The 21739-nt window shown below is 37.1% G+C and overlaps 1 protein-coding gene across 1 annotated transcript; it reads left to right on the top strand.

Annotated features, from left to right (window-relative positions):
- Window positions 1-11497: 11497 nt before the first annotated feature.
- On the top strand, window positions 11498-13990 carry LOC111988334 (clavaminate synthase-like protein At3g21360). Its single transcript, XM_024020123.2, has 3 exons — window positions 11498-12013; window positions 12358-12611; window positions 13412-13990. Exons 1-3 carry the CDS (start codon window positions 11645-11647, stop codon window positions 13770-13772), a joined length of 984 nt encoding a protein of 327 aa, XP_023875891.1. The 5' UTR covers window positions 11498-11644; the 3' UTR covers window positions 13773-13990.
- Window positions 13991-21739: the final 7749 nt, after the last annotated feature.

Raw genomic sequence — 21739 nt, 5'->3', positions numbered from 1 at the left:
GCCAAAGGTTTGTTTAGGGCCCAATCAGATTACAAATTGACTTGAAAGGTGTTAAAATAGAAAATTTAACTTTTTATGAGCAAATGAATCTATTTTTGAAAAATAAAAAGCCAAGGAAACCCTCGGCCTGCGTATGCAAGCAATGACCTACGTACGTAGGATTGATGCATGCGTACGCAGGCACGGACCTGTGTATGTAGCTGGGGTTTCAAAAACCTATGAAAGACAAGTTTTCTGCATTAAAGACTGAGTTTTGGAATGAATTCCACATCGTTTGGGAGTCGTTCCAAACCCCCATTTTTCAACTATGTAAAGCCTTATATGGTATATTTCAAAAACACATAGAAAATCCTAAGAGAAAACTTAAGATTCATTAGAAATAGTGAATCAAAGAAGGAGTTTTTCACAAAACATCCTTAAGTCAATTTTATTTTGATTAGGACCTTATAGGGTCTTGATCCTCAAGTTTTGAAGTTTACTAATCATTTTTTTTTTTTTTAATTGTGAATAGATTGACTAAAGGGAAAGATCAAAATCAAGCTTGAAAAGCTTTTTATTTGAGGTATTGAGTTCTAAACTCTTTCCTTTCATTTCTAATTTAATCTTGTTTTTAATCTTGTTTCCTTGCTTTGTTTATGTTTAGATATGTTTGTTTAGCTTAGTTTTAGTTAGTCTTTATATTTTAAAGCATGTTAGGTTGTTAGTTTCTTCGTTTTAAGTTTCTGCTCTGTTTTTTTTTCTTTTTTTTTTCTCTATTTTGGGTTAGGGTTCCTGAGCAAGTCTACGTACACATGCTTTCTACATGCGCACGCAGGCCTATGTATGCATATGCATACTCATGCCCAGAAACCCTAATATGAGTTTTTCTACTTCTATTTCTTTATTTTTTTTTCACATCAAATGCTTACATTTTGTCCTTTTCTTGTGCTTTCTAAGTCTTTGGTCCTTTGTTTAGTTGTTTGTTTGTCTTTAACATGCTAGATTAGGGTTTTTTCTTTGTTTTTTTACTTTAATACCACAAACATGTATTAATATGATCATGCATTGTTGCTATAGGTGCTATGATGTAGTGCGGTAAGTGAAGGTAAGTCATGCATACAAATATGAACATGCATCTTTGAATATGATGATTGGTCTTCTTGATTGATGAATACCATGATGCTAGGTTTGAATGATTGAATATGCCTGATTAAATGCTTGTTAATGATATTGCCTTATGATTTGTTTGCTACCTTGGATGAGATGACATGATAGGTGTATGCTAGGGCTTGTAATGTGATGATTTCCATGATAGATGTATGTTAGGGTTTGGAATAAAGTGTCATGTTGTTTGCTTAGATGCATGCTAGTATGTGTGTGTGTGTGTGTGTGTGTGTGTGTGTGTGTGTGTTTGTTTAAAATGCAATGTTGAATGTGCCTTTAATAGGATTAAGACGTAGGACACAATGAGCGGAAACCAATCCATGGGTCAGGCAATTTTAGGTGCCTAACACCTTCCCAAAATTGAACCTAAACTCCGAACTCATACTTTGGTAGTAAGATCAGTCTTTCCATATGAGGGCGTTATATTCATGGTTCCTAGACCATAAAACTTGGTGGCAACTTCTTGTTTCTCCACCCCGATCCACTTGGCCAAGGCCTACTCCCCCAAAACACAAACAAAATGGCACCGACTGCGCGTAGTGCCCACAAGGCATACAACAAAGAGGCCCAAGATTAGGGAATTTCATTTTGACTTGTAGGATGTTGGATGCTAAATCCGTAGCATACTTGTTACCTTAAGCCCAAGGTTCTTTTTTTCAAAAGGCCTTTTAATTTGGGTTTATGAAAGCAATTAAGCTATGGTCTTATGAACCTTTCAAGTTAAGATATACCTTCGGAATTTGGGATAAGCCTCTTATATGTGAGAACTTCTTTTCTTTTATCCCAAACATCTTAAGGTATGCCATAACTTTTGGGTCATCCTTCAATTTTACATCTTTTATCTTTATTTGTCCTTTAGAATTAGGTGAACACAAGATATATGGTTGAACAAACAAGAGATATAAAGGGTACCCTCTTTTTGATAGGATCAAAGATCTTTTTAAGTGTGGGTAAGCTCCTTAAAGCTAAAGGAACAGATTAGTAGCTCACTCACAACTAGGTGGGCCATGATTCCAACCAAGGGCCTAAGTGGACTTTTGTAGATTAGTGGTAAATCATTAACTTACTCAAAACCCATCATAGGCAATGGCACACATTGTGAGTTGGTGAGATGAACTTCGAAAGATTTTGGCCCAAATGGAGCGTACTTATCTTCCCACTCATCACCAACTGAGGTAAAGGGACAAAAGAACCAAGTAAAGTGTGTGCAAACAAGTATTGAACAAGCCTTTATTAAGTTTAAGAAATAGGACACATTGGAATCAAACTCTCTATCTCCAGTGGAGTTGCCACTGTGGCGCAACGCAAGGTACGTGGGGAGCACGCCTTGGCCGATTGGACTGGGGCGGAGAAAATGAGTCGCCACCTAGTTTTATGGTCTAGGAACCATGAATATAATACCCTTTCGTGGAAGGGCTGATCTTACTACCAGAGTATGGATTCAGAATTTAGGTATGATTTTAGGAAGGTATTAGGCACCCAAAATCGCTCAACCCATGTGTCGACTTTCAATTATTGCATCTTACATCTTAATCTCATTAAAGGCATGTTCAATATTGCATCTTAAACTCACACACACACTAGCATACATTTAAGCATATAACATGGCATCAATCATCCCCAAAACCCTAACATACATCTATCATGGCATTTCATCACATTGTAAACCCTAGCATACTTTAATCATGCATATCATATTATCTCATCCAAGGCAGCAAACAAATCAAAGGGAAAACGTAGGCATGACAACAAGGTATTAATCATCAAATATATCTCAAACATCTAGACATGAAATCAAGCGTCAAACGAACATATTCATCATCAAAATGCATGTTCATGTGAATGCATCACTTACCTCACTACATCATAGCACCCATGTCATCAATGCATGATCATGTTATATGCATGTTCATAGTAAAACAAAGAAAACATAAGAGAAAACCCTAATCTAATCATGTTAAAGGCAAACAAGTAATTAAACAAAGGAACAAAGACTTAAAAAAGCATAAAAAGGAACCAAACAAAAGCATATGATGTAAAAGAAACAAAGAAATAGAAGCAGAAAACTCAAATTAGGGTTTCTAGGCACGAGTATGTGCATACATAGGCCTGCGTACGCATACAATGAGTCTGCATGCGCACACAAAATCATGCATACGCAGACACACCTGATGAACCCTAACCCAAAAACTTAGAAACGCATAAAATAGAACAAGACTTAAAACAACAAATCTAGCAACCTAACATGCTTTTAAACATACAAACTACTAAACCCTAGGCTAAACAAACATATCTAAACACAAACAAAGCAAGGAAACAAGATTAAAGCAAAAATGAAAGAAAATATTTTAGAACTCAATACCTCAAAACAAAAGCTCCTAGGCTTGATTTTGACCATTCCCCTTAGTCAAATCTATTCACAATATAACAAAGAAGTGATTAGTAATCTTCAAACTCAAAGATCAAAGCTAGAAAAGGCCCCAATCAGAAAATATTGACTTGAGGATGTTTTCTGAAAAACTACCTCTTTGATTCACTATTTCTAATGAATCTTATGTTTTCCCTTAGGATTTTCTATGTTTTTTAAATATACAATGTAAGGCTTTATATAGTTGAAAAATGGGGGTTTGGAACGGCTCCCAGACGATGTGAGATTCATTTCAAACCTCAGTCTTTAATGCAGAAAACCTTCCTTTCATAGCTTCTAGAATCCTAGCTACGTACGCAAGTCCATGCCTACATACATATGCGTCAGACTTGCGTATGCAGGTCCTTGCCTGTGTACACATGCCGAGTGTTTCCTTGGCCTTTATTTTCAAAAAATACATTTTTCTGCTCATAAAAAGTTATATTTTTCATTTTAATATTTCTCAAGTCAATTTAGAATTTTATTGGGCCTTAGAATTTCAGTATCATTGGGAAACAGGGGCCCGAGCCGTAAGGGATACAAAATGGGGTGTCTACAATTATTATTATTATTATTATTATTAAAAGTAAAATGATGGAAAAGTGGGAGTAATTTTGATATTTCATTTCCTTGAGTTTTCTCTCATATTCTTTCTCTAATTTGGAGAAAGAAAAAGATTTGTACGCCCGGTGAGATAAACTCCCTTGACCCATTTTTCTTCCCCGTTAATTTCTCTCATACTAAAGATCTGTTTAGAATCCGCTTATTTTGCTGAAATTGAAAACTTTTTACTAAAAGTACTATAAGTAAAGGTAAAAATTAGTTGAAATAGTACAGTGGGACCCATGAATAGTATCAAAAAGTGTAGTGGGACCTATAAATAATAGCAAAAATGACCTGAATAGTAAAATAAGCTGGTTTTTTAAGCAAAAGCCAAACGCACACAAAATAAAAGAAAATAACACTTCCTCTACTATTTTCCATCCCCTATTTTCCTCACTCCTCTACCAAACACATTTAAATTTCATTATTTTATTTATCCTGCGTGGCTGTTATTTTCAAACTTTCGTATGTGCTTTCATCACCAACTTCTCCTCGTTGCAGCATCATTGTCATCAATGAACTTGATGTTGCTTCCATTATATATAGGTCCACTACTACTATCTTTAGAATTATTCTATCTTGGGGGAAAAATATCTCATTACCAAATCTCCTTCTCCTCAAGAATAAAAAAATAAAAAAAAATAAAATTGGAACATTCTTTTAGGTTGGGGTTTAAAGCTTCCAACAATGAAGCCGAACATGAAGCTTTGCTTGCTGGATTGAGAGTCGTTTTGGATTTGGGTGCCTGGGAAGTTGAGGTTTACTCGAATTCCTGGTTGGAGTTCAATCAGGTGCAGGGCAGTTTTGAAGCTAAGGACCCACAAATGATGGAGTACCTACGGTTGGTAAGGCAGATTATGAACCAATTTTTAAAGGCAAAGTTGGTTCAAGTGGCCAGGGGGCAGAACCGGCATGCTGACTCTCTAGCCACTTTGGCGCCATCACTGACGGAAGAGGTACCTTGGCTAATCAAGGTAGAGCTGGTGGTAAAACCAAGTATTAATGTAGGGGTCGGTGTTTCAGTGGTAGTAATGTATGAGCCGTGCTAGGTGGATCCAATTATCGACTTTTTAGCTGAGGATCGAGTGCCAGATGATGAAAAAGAAGCAGCTAAGGTGCGCATGGTAGCTACTCGGTACTGGTTATCAGTAGACCGTAAGCTGTACCGAAGGTCTTTTAGGGGGCCGTATCTTCAGTGCTTGCGCCCTAATAAAGTTGATGAGCTCTTGGCTGAACTCCACAAGGGGGTGTGTAGTAGTCATGTTAGGGGAAGTTCATTGGCACACTGAGCAATGACCCAAAGATTTTGGTGGCCACAAATGCAGAAGGATGCTGCCAAGTACGTGTAGAAGTGCGAGCAATGTCAAAAGCACGCCCTATTGATCCATCAGCCAGTAGGAAGTCTGAACCTTATTAGTAGCCCATGGCCTTTTACGCAGTGGGGGCTGGACATTGTCGGTCCATTCCTCCGGGCTACAGGAAATCGCAGGTTTGTTCTAGTGGCCGTGGACTACTTCACTAAGTGGGCAGAGGTTGAGGCATTGGCAAATATCCAGGACGTAGATGTCAAGAAGTTTATGTGGAGAAATATAGTAACAAGATTTGGAATACCAGAATCCGTGGTATCTAATAGCAGGTTGCAATTCGATAGTAAAGCCTTTCGCAAGTTCTGTAGCAATCTTGGTATCAAGAACAGGTATTCCACCCCGGCATATCCGCTAAGTAATGGCCAAGCTGAGGCCACTAACAAAGCAATTGTAAACAGATTAAAGAAAAGATTAGAGGGCACTAAGGGTAGGTGGGTTGAAGAGCTGCCCAATGTTTTGTGGGCATATCGGACAACTCCCACAAGGTCTATGGGAGAAACTCGATTTTCTCTAATGTATGGAGCAGAAGTAGTCATATCGACCGAGGTAAATTTATGCAGTGCTTGGGTTTCAAGATTTGTCCCCACTAAGAATGATGAATTAATGGTGAAGCAGTTGGACCAGTTAGAAGAATGCCGGGAATTGGCAACCATACGACTAGCTGAGTATCAACAAAAGCTTGCTCAGCGATATAATAGGGATGTGAAAAGGAGGGAATTTAGCATCGAAGATTTGGTGCTCCAGAAAGTAGTGGGAAACACAAGGGACATCAATGCAGGAAAGTTATCCTCGACCTAGGAAGGGCCATATAGAGTTACCACCATTATTGGGGTAAGAGCATACTATCTGGAAGATTTGGATGCAAGACCACTTCCCCAACCATGGAATGTACACAATTTGAAAAAGTTTTACCACTGACTGTTGGAATGTAGTGACTTGGGTTGAATGCAATGTAATATGTGAACAATGTATATGCATGCATGTGTATTCACACTCCTGACGTTGTCATTATTGATTCGTTAACTAGTTAAGGATAGAAACTTGTACCCGGTTCGATCCTTATCACCGGATAGGTGGAAACCTCAACTCTATTTTATCTAAGGACATAAATATGTACCCGATTCGATCCTTATCACCAAACAAGTGGAAACTTTATCTCTATTTTATTTAAGGACAGAAACCTGTACCTGATTCGATCCTTATCACTGGACAAGTGGAAACCTAATCTCTATTTTATTTAAGGACAAAAACCTGTCTCCGGTTCGATCCTTATCACCGGCCAGGTGGAAGCCTAATCTCTATTTTATCTAAGGACAAGACTTGTCCCCAATCCGATCATTATCACTGGACAGGTGGAAACCTAATCTCTATTTTATTTAAGGACGTAAACCTGTCCCCGGTTCGATCCTTGTCACCGGGCAGGTGGAAGCCTAATCTCTATTTTATCTAAGGACAAGACCTTTCCCTGGTCTGATTATTATCACCGGACAGGCGGAAACCTAATCTCTATTTATCTAAGGATAGAAACCTGCCCCCAGTTCGATCCTTATCACCGAGCAAGTGGAAGCCTAATCTCTATTTTATCTAAGGACAGAAATTTGTCCCCAGTTCGATCCTTATCACCGGATAGATGGAAACCTAATCTCTATTTTATCTAAGGATAGAAACCTGCCTCCGATTCGATCCATATCACCGGGCAGGTGGAAGCCTAATCTCTAATTTATCTAAGGACAAGACCTGTCCCCAGTCTAATCATTATCACCAGACAGGTATAAACCCAATCTCTATTTTATCTAAGGCTGAAAGCCTGTTCCCAGTTCGATCTCTAACACCGGACAAGTGGAAACTTAATCCTGACCCCTATGTAATTCGAAAGCAAAAGCCTTTTTGATCTTGATTGCCAGACAAAAGAGCATCCTAGTTCAACTCCAAATATATCACTAAAAATTGTTCACAAAGGCAAACATTAATAAAAGTTGTCCACAGATTTAAACACAACTGATGTTTTGTCACCATATCTCGATGACTATAAGTAAACTACACAAACCGGGTAGAAGATAAAATAAAGCAAGTGTTCTATCACCACATCCCAGTGACCATAGGCAAATCAAGCAAAATAAATTTAAAAGTAGATGAAAGAAATAAGTAAAATCTATTAAATGGCTAGATCATTAAGCTGATTGGGAGCAGTGTTGGCGGCGTGCTCACCTTGGACATCCCCGGAGGGTTGAGTAGTAGTGTCTGGATTGGAGGATGGAGCACTGTGCGGCAGGGCATCCGGGTTGCTAGTGATCTCGAGGTCAACCAACTCCATGTGAGAGTCAATTACCTCCACTAGCGCCCTCATGCTGGGGGTGTCTCCCTCTTCGTTGACATCTATAGGATTTTGAACTGGAGGGGAAGGAGGCTTGGGGTAAGGTATTTGCTTGGGGTTTCTTAATGGTGAATCATCTGGCACCCCCATCACTTATAGAGCAGCCACCCACCCCTCGCTGAACCTATGGCACCGTGATTGGTAAATGATAGGCTCCACAGAATTTTTGACATCCATGAAGCTTGTATTGTACCATTTGTACTCGGCCGCTACAAGGGTTGCCTTCAATTCTACGATCTCGGTGGCCTGCACCAAATTTAGGCTCTTCGTCTCAGCCAGCTTAAGCTTTATCTCCCCCCGGCTTTTCACCTGTCTCTACCAGGCTCTGCTCGGCCAACGCCCTTGCCTTCTCAACTTCCTATGCTCTTCTTTCGGCATCCTCGGTAGCCTTATCCCTGTCCTTTGTCGTGGCCACTGCTACGTCCTTCAAAGCTCGCTTTCTGTCAACGTCCTCAGCAACCACTTTTAGCCAGTCCTTGAGCATGTAAGCCAGTTGCATTGCTTGTAATCACAATGTCAACAAGCGTTAGAGAAGAGTATAAACAATTACCTGTGAAACAAAAGAAAAGTAAAGTGCATTACTGCTATGGTGTGCCACTGAAGTCGAGAGGATAAGGATTCATCTGCAACACCTGAGAAGAAGTGCACAACTTCTGGAAGCTGTAGGTTCTGGCCCAGGCTTCACGTGACCCGAGCACCCTCACCTTGAGCCCAGGTTCTTACACTGGCTGTCACGGGGATAGGGTTAGTTCCCAAGCTTAAAAATATTCTGCCATCCCACTGCCGGGTGTGTGGAGGAAAATGCCACATTGGATTCGAGCTACCGGGTAGGGCGAGCTCCACCAGTAGGCTCCTATTTAACCACACTGCCCATCGCGGCAACTGAGGGAGTCCTCGAGGGGGCTTCTTCTTGTAATCGGGGAGGGTCTGTAGTGCGCTGCCTTTTTCGAGTTTGGGTGGTTGGAGGATGCTGATCTCTGCTTGGGGCCAGCTGCTGTTGAGCTGATGGGCGTGCACTGGGGATGAAACTTTCCATTGTCATTGTCCTTCAGGTCACCATATTGCCCTCTTCTTGTTCGGCTTCTACTTCGGAAGAATTTATTGACTCAACCTTAACTTATTCAGCTGGTTGAACCATGACACCGGCCTCCTCAACGGATCTATGGATAGCACAGCCTTGGAAAACAATGTTGGCTGATGCGACCTTCACGGGAACTAGTGACTCCGCTCTTGTCAGTCGGGGGCTGAGATCCCAAGCTTCACCTACAGTTAGGTCAGGGGGGAGGAAGTTCGGATGGTGTACGTCAATGTAAGATAGTAGCAAGCTATCTACTAGTAAAGGTTACCCGAACGATTGCCAAGTGGAGTAGACTGAAGTGCAACCGAGTATGAGGTGAGACGCTCAAAGCTGTTCGTCAAAATTCACAAAAAATTTTGACCGGAGAATAAAATTCGAGTCCCTTACATGTACAACTCTAATGTCTGGTTTGAATCTCTTACCATTTGTGTTAAAAAAAAAAAAAAACAAATACAAATACAAAAAACAACAAAAAAAACAAAAAAACAAAAAAACAAAAAAACAAAAACAAAAACAAAAACAAAAAACAAAAAAAAAAAAAAATACAACAACAAACAAACAACATGTTTTAGACAGTAATAAAGATAAACAAAATACAAATACAAATAGTTAGTTATGCACGGTACAAACCAACGTCTAGGCCAAGGTTGGGCAGGTGAGCTCGTTGGCATGCCAATTGTCGCTCACTCGGACGTATTCTCCTGTTGAATTTCTATTAGAATCAGGCAGGCATGATATAAGCTGTACCCTACATCCTTAACTTTCAGGTAATAATCTGTCCTAATGTTACCATAAAGACTATACATGAAATTGACGTCATGGTGATCTAGCTGCAATCCATATAATTGGTTTAAACGGCTGACGCAACTCACTACTCGGTAAAAATTGGGAGTGAGTTGGTCAGGACTCAACGCGTAAAATCTAAGTGTCCTAAGTATCAGAGGGTCCACGGGAAACTTGACCCCCCCTTCTAAGATGGCCATTAATTGGAAAAACACTACATGAGGGTGCTGCTCAAGGGCGATTTTACCCTCATGACAGTAAGCTACCTCTACATCATCAGGAACCCCACAAGTCGCTCTAAAGTTAGTTAGAGACGCCTCAATGTTAAGAAGGTGAGAGTACCCCATTTTTGAATCTAGAATTAGAGAAGGAAAAAAAGCAAAAACTGTGAAAGAAAAGAGGGATGGGCGGAGGAACTTACTGTAGGCTCTAGGAGTTGGAAATCTTGTTGAAAATCTATGCTTGGAAGAAGTATGCTCGACAAAGGATGAAATTCAGAGAGTAAGGGTGTAAAGAGTGGTGGGATGGGTCAAAAGGTACTATTTATAAGGGGAAGGCATTTAATGAGAAGAAGCGGGAAAAATCCTTTTAGCTTCTTTTTGTAACTCCCACACGCGTAGCCTCAGTTCACGAACCGCCAAGCCATGAATACGCTCAAACTTGACAAGCCATCATAACGCTACTTTCAAGGGGGCATTAATAACCATCCTACTTATTTAATGATTGATGGTTGAACTTCCCGAGGAGTCTCTGGCACCTTTTGGGTTGTCCTTGATTCGCTCCAGGTGATCAGACACGAATCAGGGGGGAGGGGGGGCTATTGCACGATGTACGGCATCGGGCCCAATGGGACTTGGCCCAAACATTCTCAAGAGTTGAAGTTGGGCCTAAACCTCATAGTAAGTCCACATCAGTTTTGAGTGCGTGATGGATAAGCCCATGTCCAGCCGTTTGTGATTTGTTCGGGATTGCATATGCCTGGAACAACATACCTCCCTTGTAGCTCAGTATTGCCTTAGGGAGTATCGCCGTCGAGCAATCTTTTGGAGGCAGAAATCAATTCCAAAGCCACTACCACCATTTCCAACCAGATATATTCCATGTCAGGAATAATCAAATCGGACCCCACCCACACGAGTGAGACTAGAACACAATCATGAAACCCCCACAAACCTCAAGCTAAAAATAGAAGAATTGAGTAAAGAAAGGGGGTTGGGAACTCTGGAAAGAAAAGGGAGTAGAGAGAGAAAGAAAGCAAATTAGGAGAGCTAAGGAAGAGAGTAGCATAGAGAGGAAAGCAAGGGTGTTTACTAGGGTTAAGGGAAGATTAAAATGTCACTCGGAGTGGAACTACCCTTAGTAGAAAACACTAGACCCACTCTATAAATAAATTGTGAAACCCAATTCTAGTCGCGTTCCTTAAGCCAGAGTTTGGGTGCCACAGTTGTCATATCCAATTTGCTTTTCCATGTAAATTTAATAATAGAGTGTTTCATGTATTAGTATCTTTTGTTGGAAGATTAATATATCTTCAACAATGTGTAAATTCTAACAATAAAACTAAGCTCTTAAAAGTAAAAAAAATCAGTCGATGGAAATTATCCCAAAAACACAATTGTTTCTATGTTCTACACTTCTACTACTCTTTTTGACAAAGTATTTAAGAGTGGGTTTTAGTTGCAACTTACATATGGCCTAGCCCATTAGAAGTGTTACACACTTGGAAGGACTGCCATAGTCAGCCCAAAACAACCATTCATTGAACCTGGACACAAGCAACAAAGAAGCAGCAAAGGCTCTTCACTAGTTTTCCCACCAGGGTTCACAGAGTAAACAAACAGATTCACAGAAAAACAAATGAACAGAACAGAACAGAGTGGACCATAACCATGTCGGAGACATTCTTGGAATCCCAAATCCCACACCAAAAGCTTTTCAACGGAATTCAATTCCCTTTAGTTCTATCACCCAACACCAAGTCCCAGACCCCTCCTTCCTCTCTGTCTCTTTTCACCCAAGCGATCAAAACCGAGAAAACATTTCTCGACTCTGTTCTTCACAAGTCCGGTGCTGTACTCCTCAGGGGCTTTCCTGTAAATACAGCGGGTGACTTCAACGACGTCGTTGAGGCCTTTGGCTTCGAGGAACTTCCTTACGTGGGTGGAGCTGCCCCTCGGAACAAAGTTGTGGGTCGGGTCTTCACCACCAATGACTCCCCACCAGACCAGAAGATTCCTTTTCACCATGAAATGGCTCAGGTATATTCCGTAATTTCGTCCCTCTTTCGGGGCAATTTGCTATTGAGCTTTTATATTGAAGGTGTTGTCGTTTTTATATTAGTACTCCTAGTACAGAGTTTATGTACAGTTTATCGTTTCACCATGTGGTCGACATGTCGCCGTTAAATTAAATATCATTTTAGGATGAGTGTGGTCCACAGGGTGCCAAAACCCTATTGTTTTTGTATCACCTGGTTCTAGCAAAAGACGGTATTGAGTGGTGATAGTTACGTGGTATTCGAGTTTTAACTTCATTGTGTTAGATATTTTTATCAACATACCTTCTTGAGCTTTGTTTAGGACTTACTTGGGTTTATTAATAGGTTACTACATTCCCTTCCAAGCTGTTTTTCTTCTGTGAAGTGGAGCCTGGAAGTGGGGGAGAGACTCCTATAGTTCTTAGCCATCTTGTCTATGAAAAGATGAAAGAGAGACACCCAGAATTTCTTGAACGACTAGAAGAGCATGGATTGTTATATACGCGGGTAATAGGAGAAGATGATGACCTGTCATCTCCGATCGGGCGTGGGTGGAAATCAACATTCTTGACTAAAGACAAGAGTGTGGCTGAGGAAAGGTTTGATATTTGAAATGATTTTTATTCCAAGCATTTGTGCATGACAAGCTGCGGTTCCTTATCTGGTAGTTGATTCTTATAAAACATGAACAAACCAGACATGGTCCTGTTTTGATTGGGAATACATGCAATTAGATAGGTGAAACAAGTTAAAGCGCAATTTACTTTGGACACAAATTTAGCTCTCATTAATATGATCATAGTTCCTACACCATAACAACTTATTAATGTTCTTTACAATAGTGTTATTCCAAGACTAGTTGAAACCACTTCAGTATATGTTTCTTTTGAAATCACAAGTTGTACGGTGATGAGGGATAAAAAGTTGCCATGTTGCAAGCTGTGATGGCATTTTTTCAGCAGAATTATTTGCATATGACCTGCTATATACCTATGATATGCCAATGCTCTAGATTTTATCTTTATGGTGCACAGGTTCACTGTAATATATGATCAGTATAGGTGAACTTCTTGTGTTCAAACTCATTACAGCAACAACTATATTGTTGCACACGTTCTATTTGCTGAACTGCTTTTCTTGTATAGCTTCTACTTGATAGATATTAGCAGGCTCAATGCCTTGCAAAAAGTATTGCATGAGGCCATTGTTCAGGACATTCAGGACTAATCATCTTATAGATGTCCCATATATTCAATTTAAGTTCTTGCAATATCTATATAGCTAAGATCATCTTTTCATTCAATGGCTTCAAAGTAGATTAGTATGTACAATTACAAAGCGTTAAAAGGCTTATCATTTGGACCTGGAGATAATATGGCACTACCAACACATTTGACAGGGCTGCTAATTTGGGGACGAAGCTGGAATGGCTGGAGGATTCGGTGAAAACAATAATGGGTCCACTCCCAGCTATTAAATTCGACAAGACAAGACAGCGCAAGATTTGGTTTAACAGCATGGTTTTCGCTTATATAGGCTGGGAGGATGCCAGGAATGATCCTGTAAAAGCTGTTACCTTTGGAGATGGCAAACCCTTGCCAGCTGATATCGTCAATGACTGTCTAAATATCCTTGAAGGGGAAAGTGTAGCCTTTCCTTGGCAGAAAGGTGATGTTCTTTTGCTGGATAATTGGGCTGCCCTTCATTCCCGAAGATCATTCGATCCACCTCGCCGTATACTAGCTTCACTTTGCAAATAGTGTCAGTGCATCTTCACCCTGCAAATGGTTTTATTGGTTGGTACGAAATTATATAATTTTAGGCTGCATTATGGAGATGTATAAATGAAGTCTTGCAATAGCGTACAAACTATATTTGCAGTTTATGCCACGTTTGTGGTGAAGAATCAACAGTATCAGTATGCATAAACAAAACCTATTACAATAGATCCACAATAGAAATTTGGTTGAATATTTAACCTTCCTGTCTAGTTAGACCCAAGCCATACATGAAACTAAATGCATACCCTTTTTTTGTTTGCCTCCACGAATTCTTCTCCTAGGATATATCAAATTATCTCGGTGCCATTACCTCCTTACTTTTTGAAAAAAATACTAGTTTTGTGGTCAAATGCCCCACCTCGTGAGAATTGTGGCAAATTTTAGAAGAATGTTTACATCTTAATGTCGAGCATGGATTATGCAAATTCGCTACCAACTTGCTACCTTGAAGAAAGAAAGCTCCTCTATAACGGACTATTCTCATCAATTTACCAGCTTTGCCAACCCTCTTGCTACTATTGATCAAACACTGAATGATTTTGGGGTTTTTGGTTTCTTATTGGCTGGCCTCGAATCCGAATATGACTCCTTTGTGTCTTAAGTGTCACCGTGATTGAAGCCACAAAGCAATCATATTTGTAATTGAGGCCAGCCAATAAGAAAGAAAAGGCTCAAAGTCATTGAGCGGTTGATCAATAGGGGCAAGACTTATAAATTGATGAAAATATTCTGCTTAGAGGAGTTTCCCTTGAAGTCGGTAGTGGATCTGCATTATCCTTACTTGACACTGAGATGTGAATGTTTTTTCTAATGTCTGCCATGCTTCTTATGAGGTGGTGCATTTGACCACTTGCTAGTATTTTTCAAAAAGTGAGGAGATGATAGCACCGAGAATTATTTGATCCTGAATTCATCAAGAATTGATTTTCACCATCTGTTTTGAGTAGTGATGGCTTGTGTTGGAATTGGTATTGATCCATCAAGGTAGCCATAAAGGTGTTGCACTTTCAAGTAGGGAACAAATTGAGCCTTCCATAGAAGATAGTTGTCTCTGTAGGTTTGATTGAGCGTTAGTGGCGGCTCCATGAATTTTTTCTAGGGTGTTCCTCAACGAGCATAAATTACACAATCTAATAGAAAGAAAATTTTATACATTGACAACAAAAACAATAAAAAAAAACACGCAAATACATAAAGTTTTAGAAGATAAAGCTTGTGGAGTTCAAGTGTGGTTGTTGTTAGTGTTGCTGAACAAGGATAGACTGTGATGGCTGTGGAGAGAAAGTGAGTTTCTTATTTCCTTTTAGCCTTTAGATTTGATTTAGTTTTTGTTTAAATTGTTTAATGACTTGTGAATCTGCGAGGCACTAAGGCAGTGGGTTTTTTTTTTTTTTTTTTTTTAATATTTGTTGAATTAAAAACGTAATCGTGTTTGTGTTGGAGTAGTGATAGTCTTAGTCTGAGATGTTTTTTTTTTTTTTTTTTTTTTTGGGGGTTTTTTCCATGGTTTTATAAACCAATATAGTGAAAGAACCAGAAAATGGACTAGTTACTAGCTTTTTGGTCAAATCGAGATCTGACTAATGGTCGAAACAATGACATCATAAATAATATAATTAATAAAATTTTAAATTATATAAATAAAAATATAATAAGTTTATTACTAATAATATGAAAGCAAAATGTAAAAACATAATATTTAGTGACACTTTTCATGTAAACTTTATCAAATTTTCTTAGAATGGACAATCACGTGTTTAATTATAATCATAAAAATAAAAAGTTTATTATTATTATTATTATTATTATTATTATTATTATTATTATATATAATGAATTAATTGATGCTATATAAAAATTAAGTAACTTCTTAAGTTTATTCACTTAATTAACTAAAACTACTATTTTTTTTCTAATCAAAATTATCGGAAAAAGAAAAAAGAAAAGTAGTTGTACAATGAAGAAAGCTAAATTTACGTGACTTTGACCAATTAGTTGTATAATATATATTATAATGTTTTTGAGGAAAAGTAATCGTACAATGACAGTGTGTCAGGTAAAGCAAAAACTAAAAGTAAAACCGTAGTATAAGCTTAAAAGAATATAAAAGCATGTGATTCTTTTTACTTGAAAGACCGTAATATATTGTTAAGTTGCTCAAATTATAGACCAAAATTTAATTTTATTGGCATAAAAAAAATTCAAGGTGTTCTAAGGTGGTGCCTCCCCTATTAAGGGTGAATGGTGTTAAGATTGGTGAGAGAGATGTGTATGGAAGATGAAGAATTGGTGATGCTGATGTTATTGTTGGAGGCAAAAGGAAGAAGTAGCCTTATATCTAGGGGTGTTCACCAAACCGCAAAAACTGCACCAAAACTGCCAGCAAAATAACATAACCGCACCACACCGCAAGTAACAATACACTGCACCGAATGGTATAATGCAGTTTGCGGTTTTATAATAAGAAAACTGTATCACACCGCACCCTCTCTATATATATTAATATATTTATTTATTTTAATATTAAATATATTATTAATAGTTTAATAACCCTAATTTTCAAAAAAAAAAGTTTGATAATCCTAGTAAGTGTTGACTATAAAAGCCAACCCAAAATAAAGAAAAATTAGCTAAATAATTTAAAACTTGGTAAAAAAAAAAAAGGGAAAAATTAGTTTTGGGATGGGTAGAAAATGCCCAAAATTTGAAAAATATACCAACTTCAAATCTCATCTTATATATAGTACCGTACATGTGACTGCAAAAATAAGGTGTGGTACGGTTATGATTTTGGTTAAACTTTAAACTGCACTACACCACACCGCACCGCACATGTGACTGCAAAAATAAAATGCAGTACAGTTATATTTTAGATAAACCACACCGCAAAGTGCGGTGCTAAAAATGGTCCAAAACCACAATGCACCATACCGCAAACACCTCTATCAAACAAACAAAAAAGAAGAACGAAGGAAACAAAAAAGAAGAAGACGTACGTCAATTATTGGCTTGATGCCATGCAATATAATGTGTCGCCTTACCAAGAATGATGGTTAAGGCTACTTTATATATAACTCAATGTTGATTAATTTATGGCAGGGAAAACCAAACAATAGAAATTTTTGGTAATGAGTTGCAATTGTAATAAATAATTTCTAAAAAAAAATCCTATTTATATAATATAGGGTTTTGGATTCCTAATCAAATTTGTTTATTTTTGCCAACCGACATACTTGAAATACAATGGGCTAGATACTCAGGAGTATGATGGGCCAATTGGGCGTGACTCGATGGGCTAAGTTGGGCGTGACTTCGAGTAAATCCACTTGTGGGCTGGGTTAGGTGTGACTTTGAGCAAATCCATCCGTGAAAAGTTGTAATGGTGTTGTGGCATCGATATACAGAAAATTGTGAGAAATTTGGGGGAAACCCAGCTCCAATCTCTCTCCGTCAATATCCCCTTTCTCTTTGCGATACAGTGTTTTAAATTGAAAAACAAATCGGAGGAAGCTGATGTAGAGAATGGCATTTGAGGAAAGGGGAAAGAGAATGGTGTTCGATGTTTCCAGTCTTATTTTAGGATCTGATAAGTAAAAGATGGATTGCAAAATACCTATCATGAGTATGTGGAATGCTTTAAATCTTGAAGCCTCTAATTGAATGATGCTACAGTGTGTTTGGGGCTTCTTTCTAGTGTGTAAAGAGAGATAGTTAGAGGTAGATAGGCGAATATAAGGATCATCCTATAGAACTGTTTCATTCATCAGTCTACTTTTCGAACATGAGAGAAAGGTAGGGTCTGCGAGAGGCAATTGAAGAGAGAAACAGGATGATAGTCGAAGGTTTGCTTAGGGAATGAGAAGCGTAAAGAAGATAGAGGAGGGGGAGAAATAGAGAAGAGAGAGGAGAAGGAGAATGGTGTTTGGCATTTGGGATTGAGGAAGGAGTATCGGGTTTGATTTTCCCAATGGTGGAAAAAATTTCGAGTTTTAGCTTCTTTTTTTTAAGCTTAAATTTTAGGGTTAGAAATATATATATATATATATATATTAATAATGCTAATATGTAAAAATATGGGAGCTCTAAAAAAAGTCAAACATTGGTCAAAGGTTTCAATTTATAGTATATATAAATTAGCTAGTTTTTTTTTTAGTAGTTAAAGATTATAAATAGGCTTGTTATGTAAGAGAAGAATCAGTCTTTTTTTTTTTTTTTTTAAATGTAACTTTAACCTAGTTTTATACCTGGACAGAAATTCTGTTTCTCCAGTCTCTCTGTAATTTCAATTTTGATTCTTAATTCTAATGCTGATTGTTAAATACTATTATAGGAGGAGAAGATTAAAATAATAAAATCTCATTACCATTTTTTTTATTATGTGAAAATCTCATTACCAATTGGGTGTATTGTGTTTAATATAAGAGACATAAGTACATTATTATTGCAGAAATTATGGCTCTCGTTGTCAATAATTCTAATAGTCCCACCAATTATTATTAGAATCTGTAGTGTGTTCAATCCTACGATTCATTTTGAATGAGAACAATCAATTAATTATGCCTTTCTTTTCCTCCTAGAATTTTTTTTTTTTTTAGGAACATCCCAAAAACAGCTAGAAATCTTTGGTTTTGTCTTTTAAGTATGTGATGTGAATGCGTTCAAGTTCATCCTTTATTTATTTAACCAAACCCACCCCCCCCAAACTCAACTTTATCCTTTATTTATTTACTTCTACTATTGCATCTTTTAGATATAGTCACCCTATAGCTAGTTATTGCAGTTTTGTTTATGTATGTCCGTTAATTTCAATTAAACTCCCACTTGGCATTTCCCTTCCAATTGTACAGAATTACACGTTCTATCATCTATACGCAACATTCAACTAACTAAAAACATTAAAAGCATAATTATATAGGAGTCCAAGCAAACACAAAAAGACTCAAACCTACTATCATCATTTCCCTACCCATTATTCTTTAAAAATTGAAATCAAATGATAGCTCACTCTTTCCAAATTCACAACACTCATTGTTTATATTTTTCAATCTAACTTCTTCTTCTTCTTTATTTATTACTATTCCATATTTCTATAACTATATCTTATAGGGTCATGCTAACGAGTGCCCATTAATAATTCATGTAGGGTTAGGATTTGTGGCCCAAGCCCAAAACAATGAATTTGTAGAGAATGAGTGAAAGAGCTAGATTGATTATGGAATCGACAACAGTTAATCACAACCCCCAAGCATAAACCAGCATGAATTTACATGTAAAAAATAATTGATGTCCGAAGAGGCATATTATTGATTATGTGGTGATTACAGTTCTTAGGGTTACAGTAAAACCTTTTTCTTTTCTCTATCGTTCTCCCTCTCCCTCCCCCTCTCAGGAGCTTCTTTCCTTTATATAACCTCCTTCCCCATCATCCCCATCGTCCACTTGTTCCTCATCTGTGAACCTACTTGAGTATATGTCACGTCAAGTATCTCCTCTGGCTCTCTGTGAGTGGCGGTAGGTGAGTTTACACTGTTCAGAGGTCTTCTCCACATAAATGAGGCCAGAGAAGTTGCTGCAGTGCCTTAAATGTGGTGGTAGCAGCTTTTCTTTTAGATATTTCCTCATTCTTATCGTCTCCAGATATGCTCAGAGCTTATCTTGATCAGTAGGAGTGCTCAAAAGATCATTCTGAGCTTTTATACGCTCAATCGATCCATACTATTCGCGTCCGAGGAATAAAATCTCCTCGGACGTATGGCGGTCTCCTCGGACGACAACCATCTTTCTTTCTAGGGATCCTTCTTCCAGATGGGCCTTGCCCTTACCATCTCCTTCTCTTCGGACGCACAGTAATCCTCACATGGGGTTCTAGGTCCACTATGTTAGATTGGGCATTTTCCCCCCACAATTCATTTTAAAAAAGTTTTGATACCACTTTTATGAAAAATGAAAAAAACTGTCAAAATATTAATTACTTTTTTTTCATTTACCATAAAAAAATTTTGTAATAGATTATTAACCAGTGCCCTAAAGGCACTCGTTAGCATTTTCCTATATATGATTCATTCCCTTATCGCATGATTATTCTATTGAATATTATTTTTTAAAATATATAATATTTATCTTATAGTTTTTATAATGCCCCAAAGATTGATATTATGGTAACAAATTTCATAAAAGAATTTTGAAATAATTTTGAATATATTTTATTCTATTTAATACTCCGTAAGACCATAATTGATACTGAAAATAATTTTAGTACGAATTACTGTATTGAATATCTTTGTTGATTTAATCATGATGATTATTTCAAATTAAATATTTGAGAATTTTCCACTTTATATAAAGATTATTATATTTATCTTTTAAAAAATTATATAAATCTTACCGTATTTTTTATAGTGAAGTTTTTAAAAATAAACATATTATACCCTTATTATACGTGTACCACTCTTTCCCCATTTTCATATTTTTATGCCGAATTTTTGAATCATAATTTTCATGAAAGATACCGCATAATACCCATCTATATACTTACTGTATTATATGCGTACTGCTTTCTACTTACTGTACCTTCAATAGTCACCTTCTTTAAATGTTTATTGTTTTTGTTTTTAAATAACGTATTGGTAAGCTATCCCACAAAGCGGAAAAGAGAATATAGATTACATAGCCTCTTATATCACATAATCTGCAGAGAATGTAATTATAGCTTATATAGCATTATTTGTTTCACTAAGTGTATACTCGTTTAATCCTCTACTAGAAAATAGCAAAGCAAAATCCCGTACAGGGTTTCTTTTTATTTTTATTTTTATTTTTTGGGAAAAATCAAAATAGCTTCAATCATACATACAAAGATTACAATCTAGAGCATCTCATCACCAATATTAGAATATGTCATTTTCTTACTTTCCAACTTTCATTCAAGTGAGTGTAACTAGAATCACTAAATTTTAATAGTGTTTCTTTTTTACAATTGCTAATATTTGAGAAACATATTCAGATTTAAATTTGAAATTTGATATCATGCAAAATTTGTGTTTAAATCTAATTCTTTATGCAGAGCCCTTTCTCTTGGGCGTTAATTTTACAATTATCAATGAAGTAGTACATATTCTATTTATATGCTCTCTATTAAGCTAATTTTATAATAATATATAGTTTGAAGGCATGTACTTGGCAATTTGATATGTAAATTTGTAAAATGTTCTGTGTACAAAGAAGATTTGAAAGCTTTATAGGGGATACATTTTTTTAATTAAATATTGACGTGGATGGTGGTACTCTTTTTTTTTTTTTTTTCTTTTATGTTGATGTCTATGATTTCTTAAACATTGTAAAATGTATTTGTCAATTCATGACAAAGCACTACATGACAAAAGATACCAACTTTGGAATTGGAAAAAATGGCTAGGAACTAGAGTTATGTTTGAATTTAATTTTACTAGCAAAATTCTAAGAATAATTATGACTAACAATAATAGTATTGATGAACTCAATGGGTTATAGGATAATTTCTTACAATTTTTTTAAGGACTTGGTTTAGGTCCAATGCATTCAGTGCATTGGACCTAGTCAGATGGTGATACATTTCCAAAAGTGGACACATGTCACCATCTCAATGGGTCCAGTGATACTGGACCTAAGTCTAATCATTTTAAAAAAAATTCATTGCAAATCACTTAGAATATCAGCCCAATTGTCAATAATTGATGGTGCCATATGTTAACAATCTCTACACAAACTTCCCCTGTTTGTGGGGGCTTTTATTTTATGTGAGGTCTTGTTGAATTTGCTAGCATCTCATAGTTGTCATATCCAATTTGCTTTTACGTGTAAATTTAATAATAGGGCGTTTCAAGTGTTATTCTCTTTTGTTGGAAGATTAATATATCTTCAACAATGTGAAAATTCTAAAAATACAACTAAGCTCTTAAAAGTAAAAA

Source organism: Quercus suber, unplaced genomic scaffold (assembly GCF_002906115.3).
Source record: "Quercus suber isolate HL8 unplaced genomic scaffold, Cork oak 2.0 scaffold_23, whole genome shotgun sequence".
NCBI lineage: Eukaryota > Viridiplantae > Streptophyta > Magnoliopsida > Fagales > Fagaceae > Quercus > Quercus suber.
Note: the sequence above shows the minus strand (reverse complement) of the source record. Positions and strands in the feature narration are given on the sequence as shown.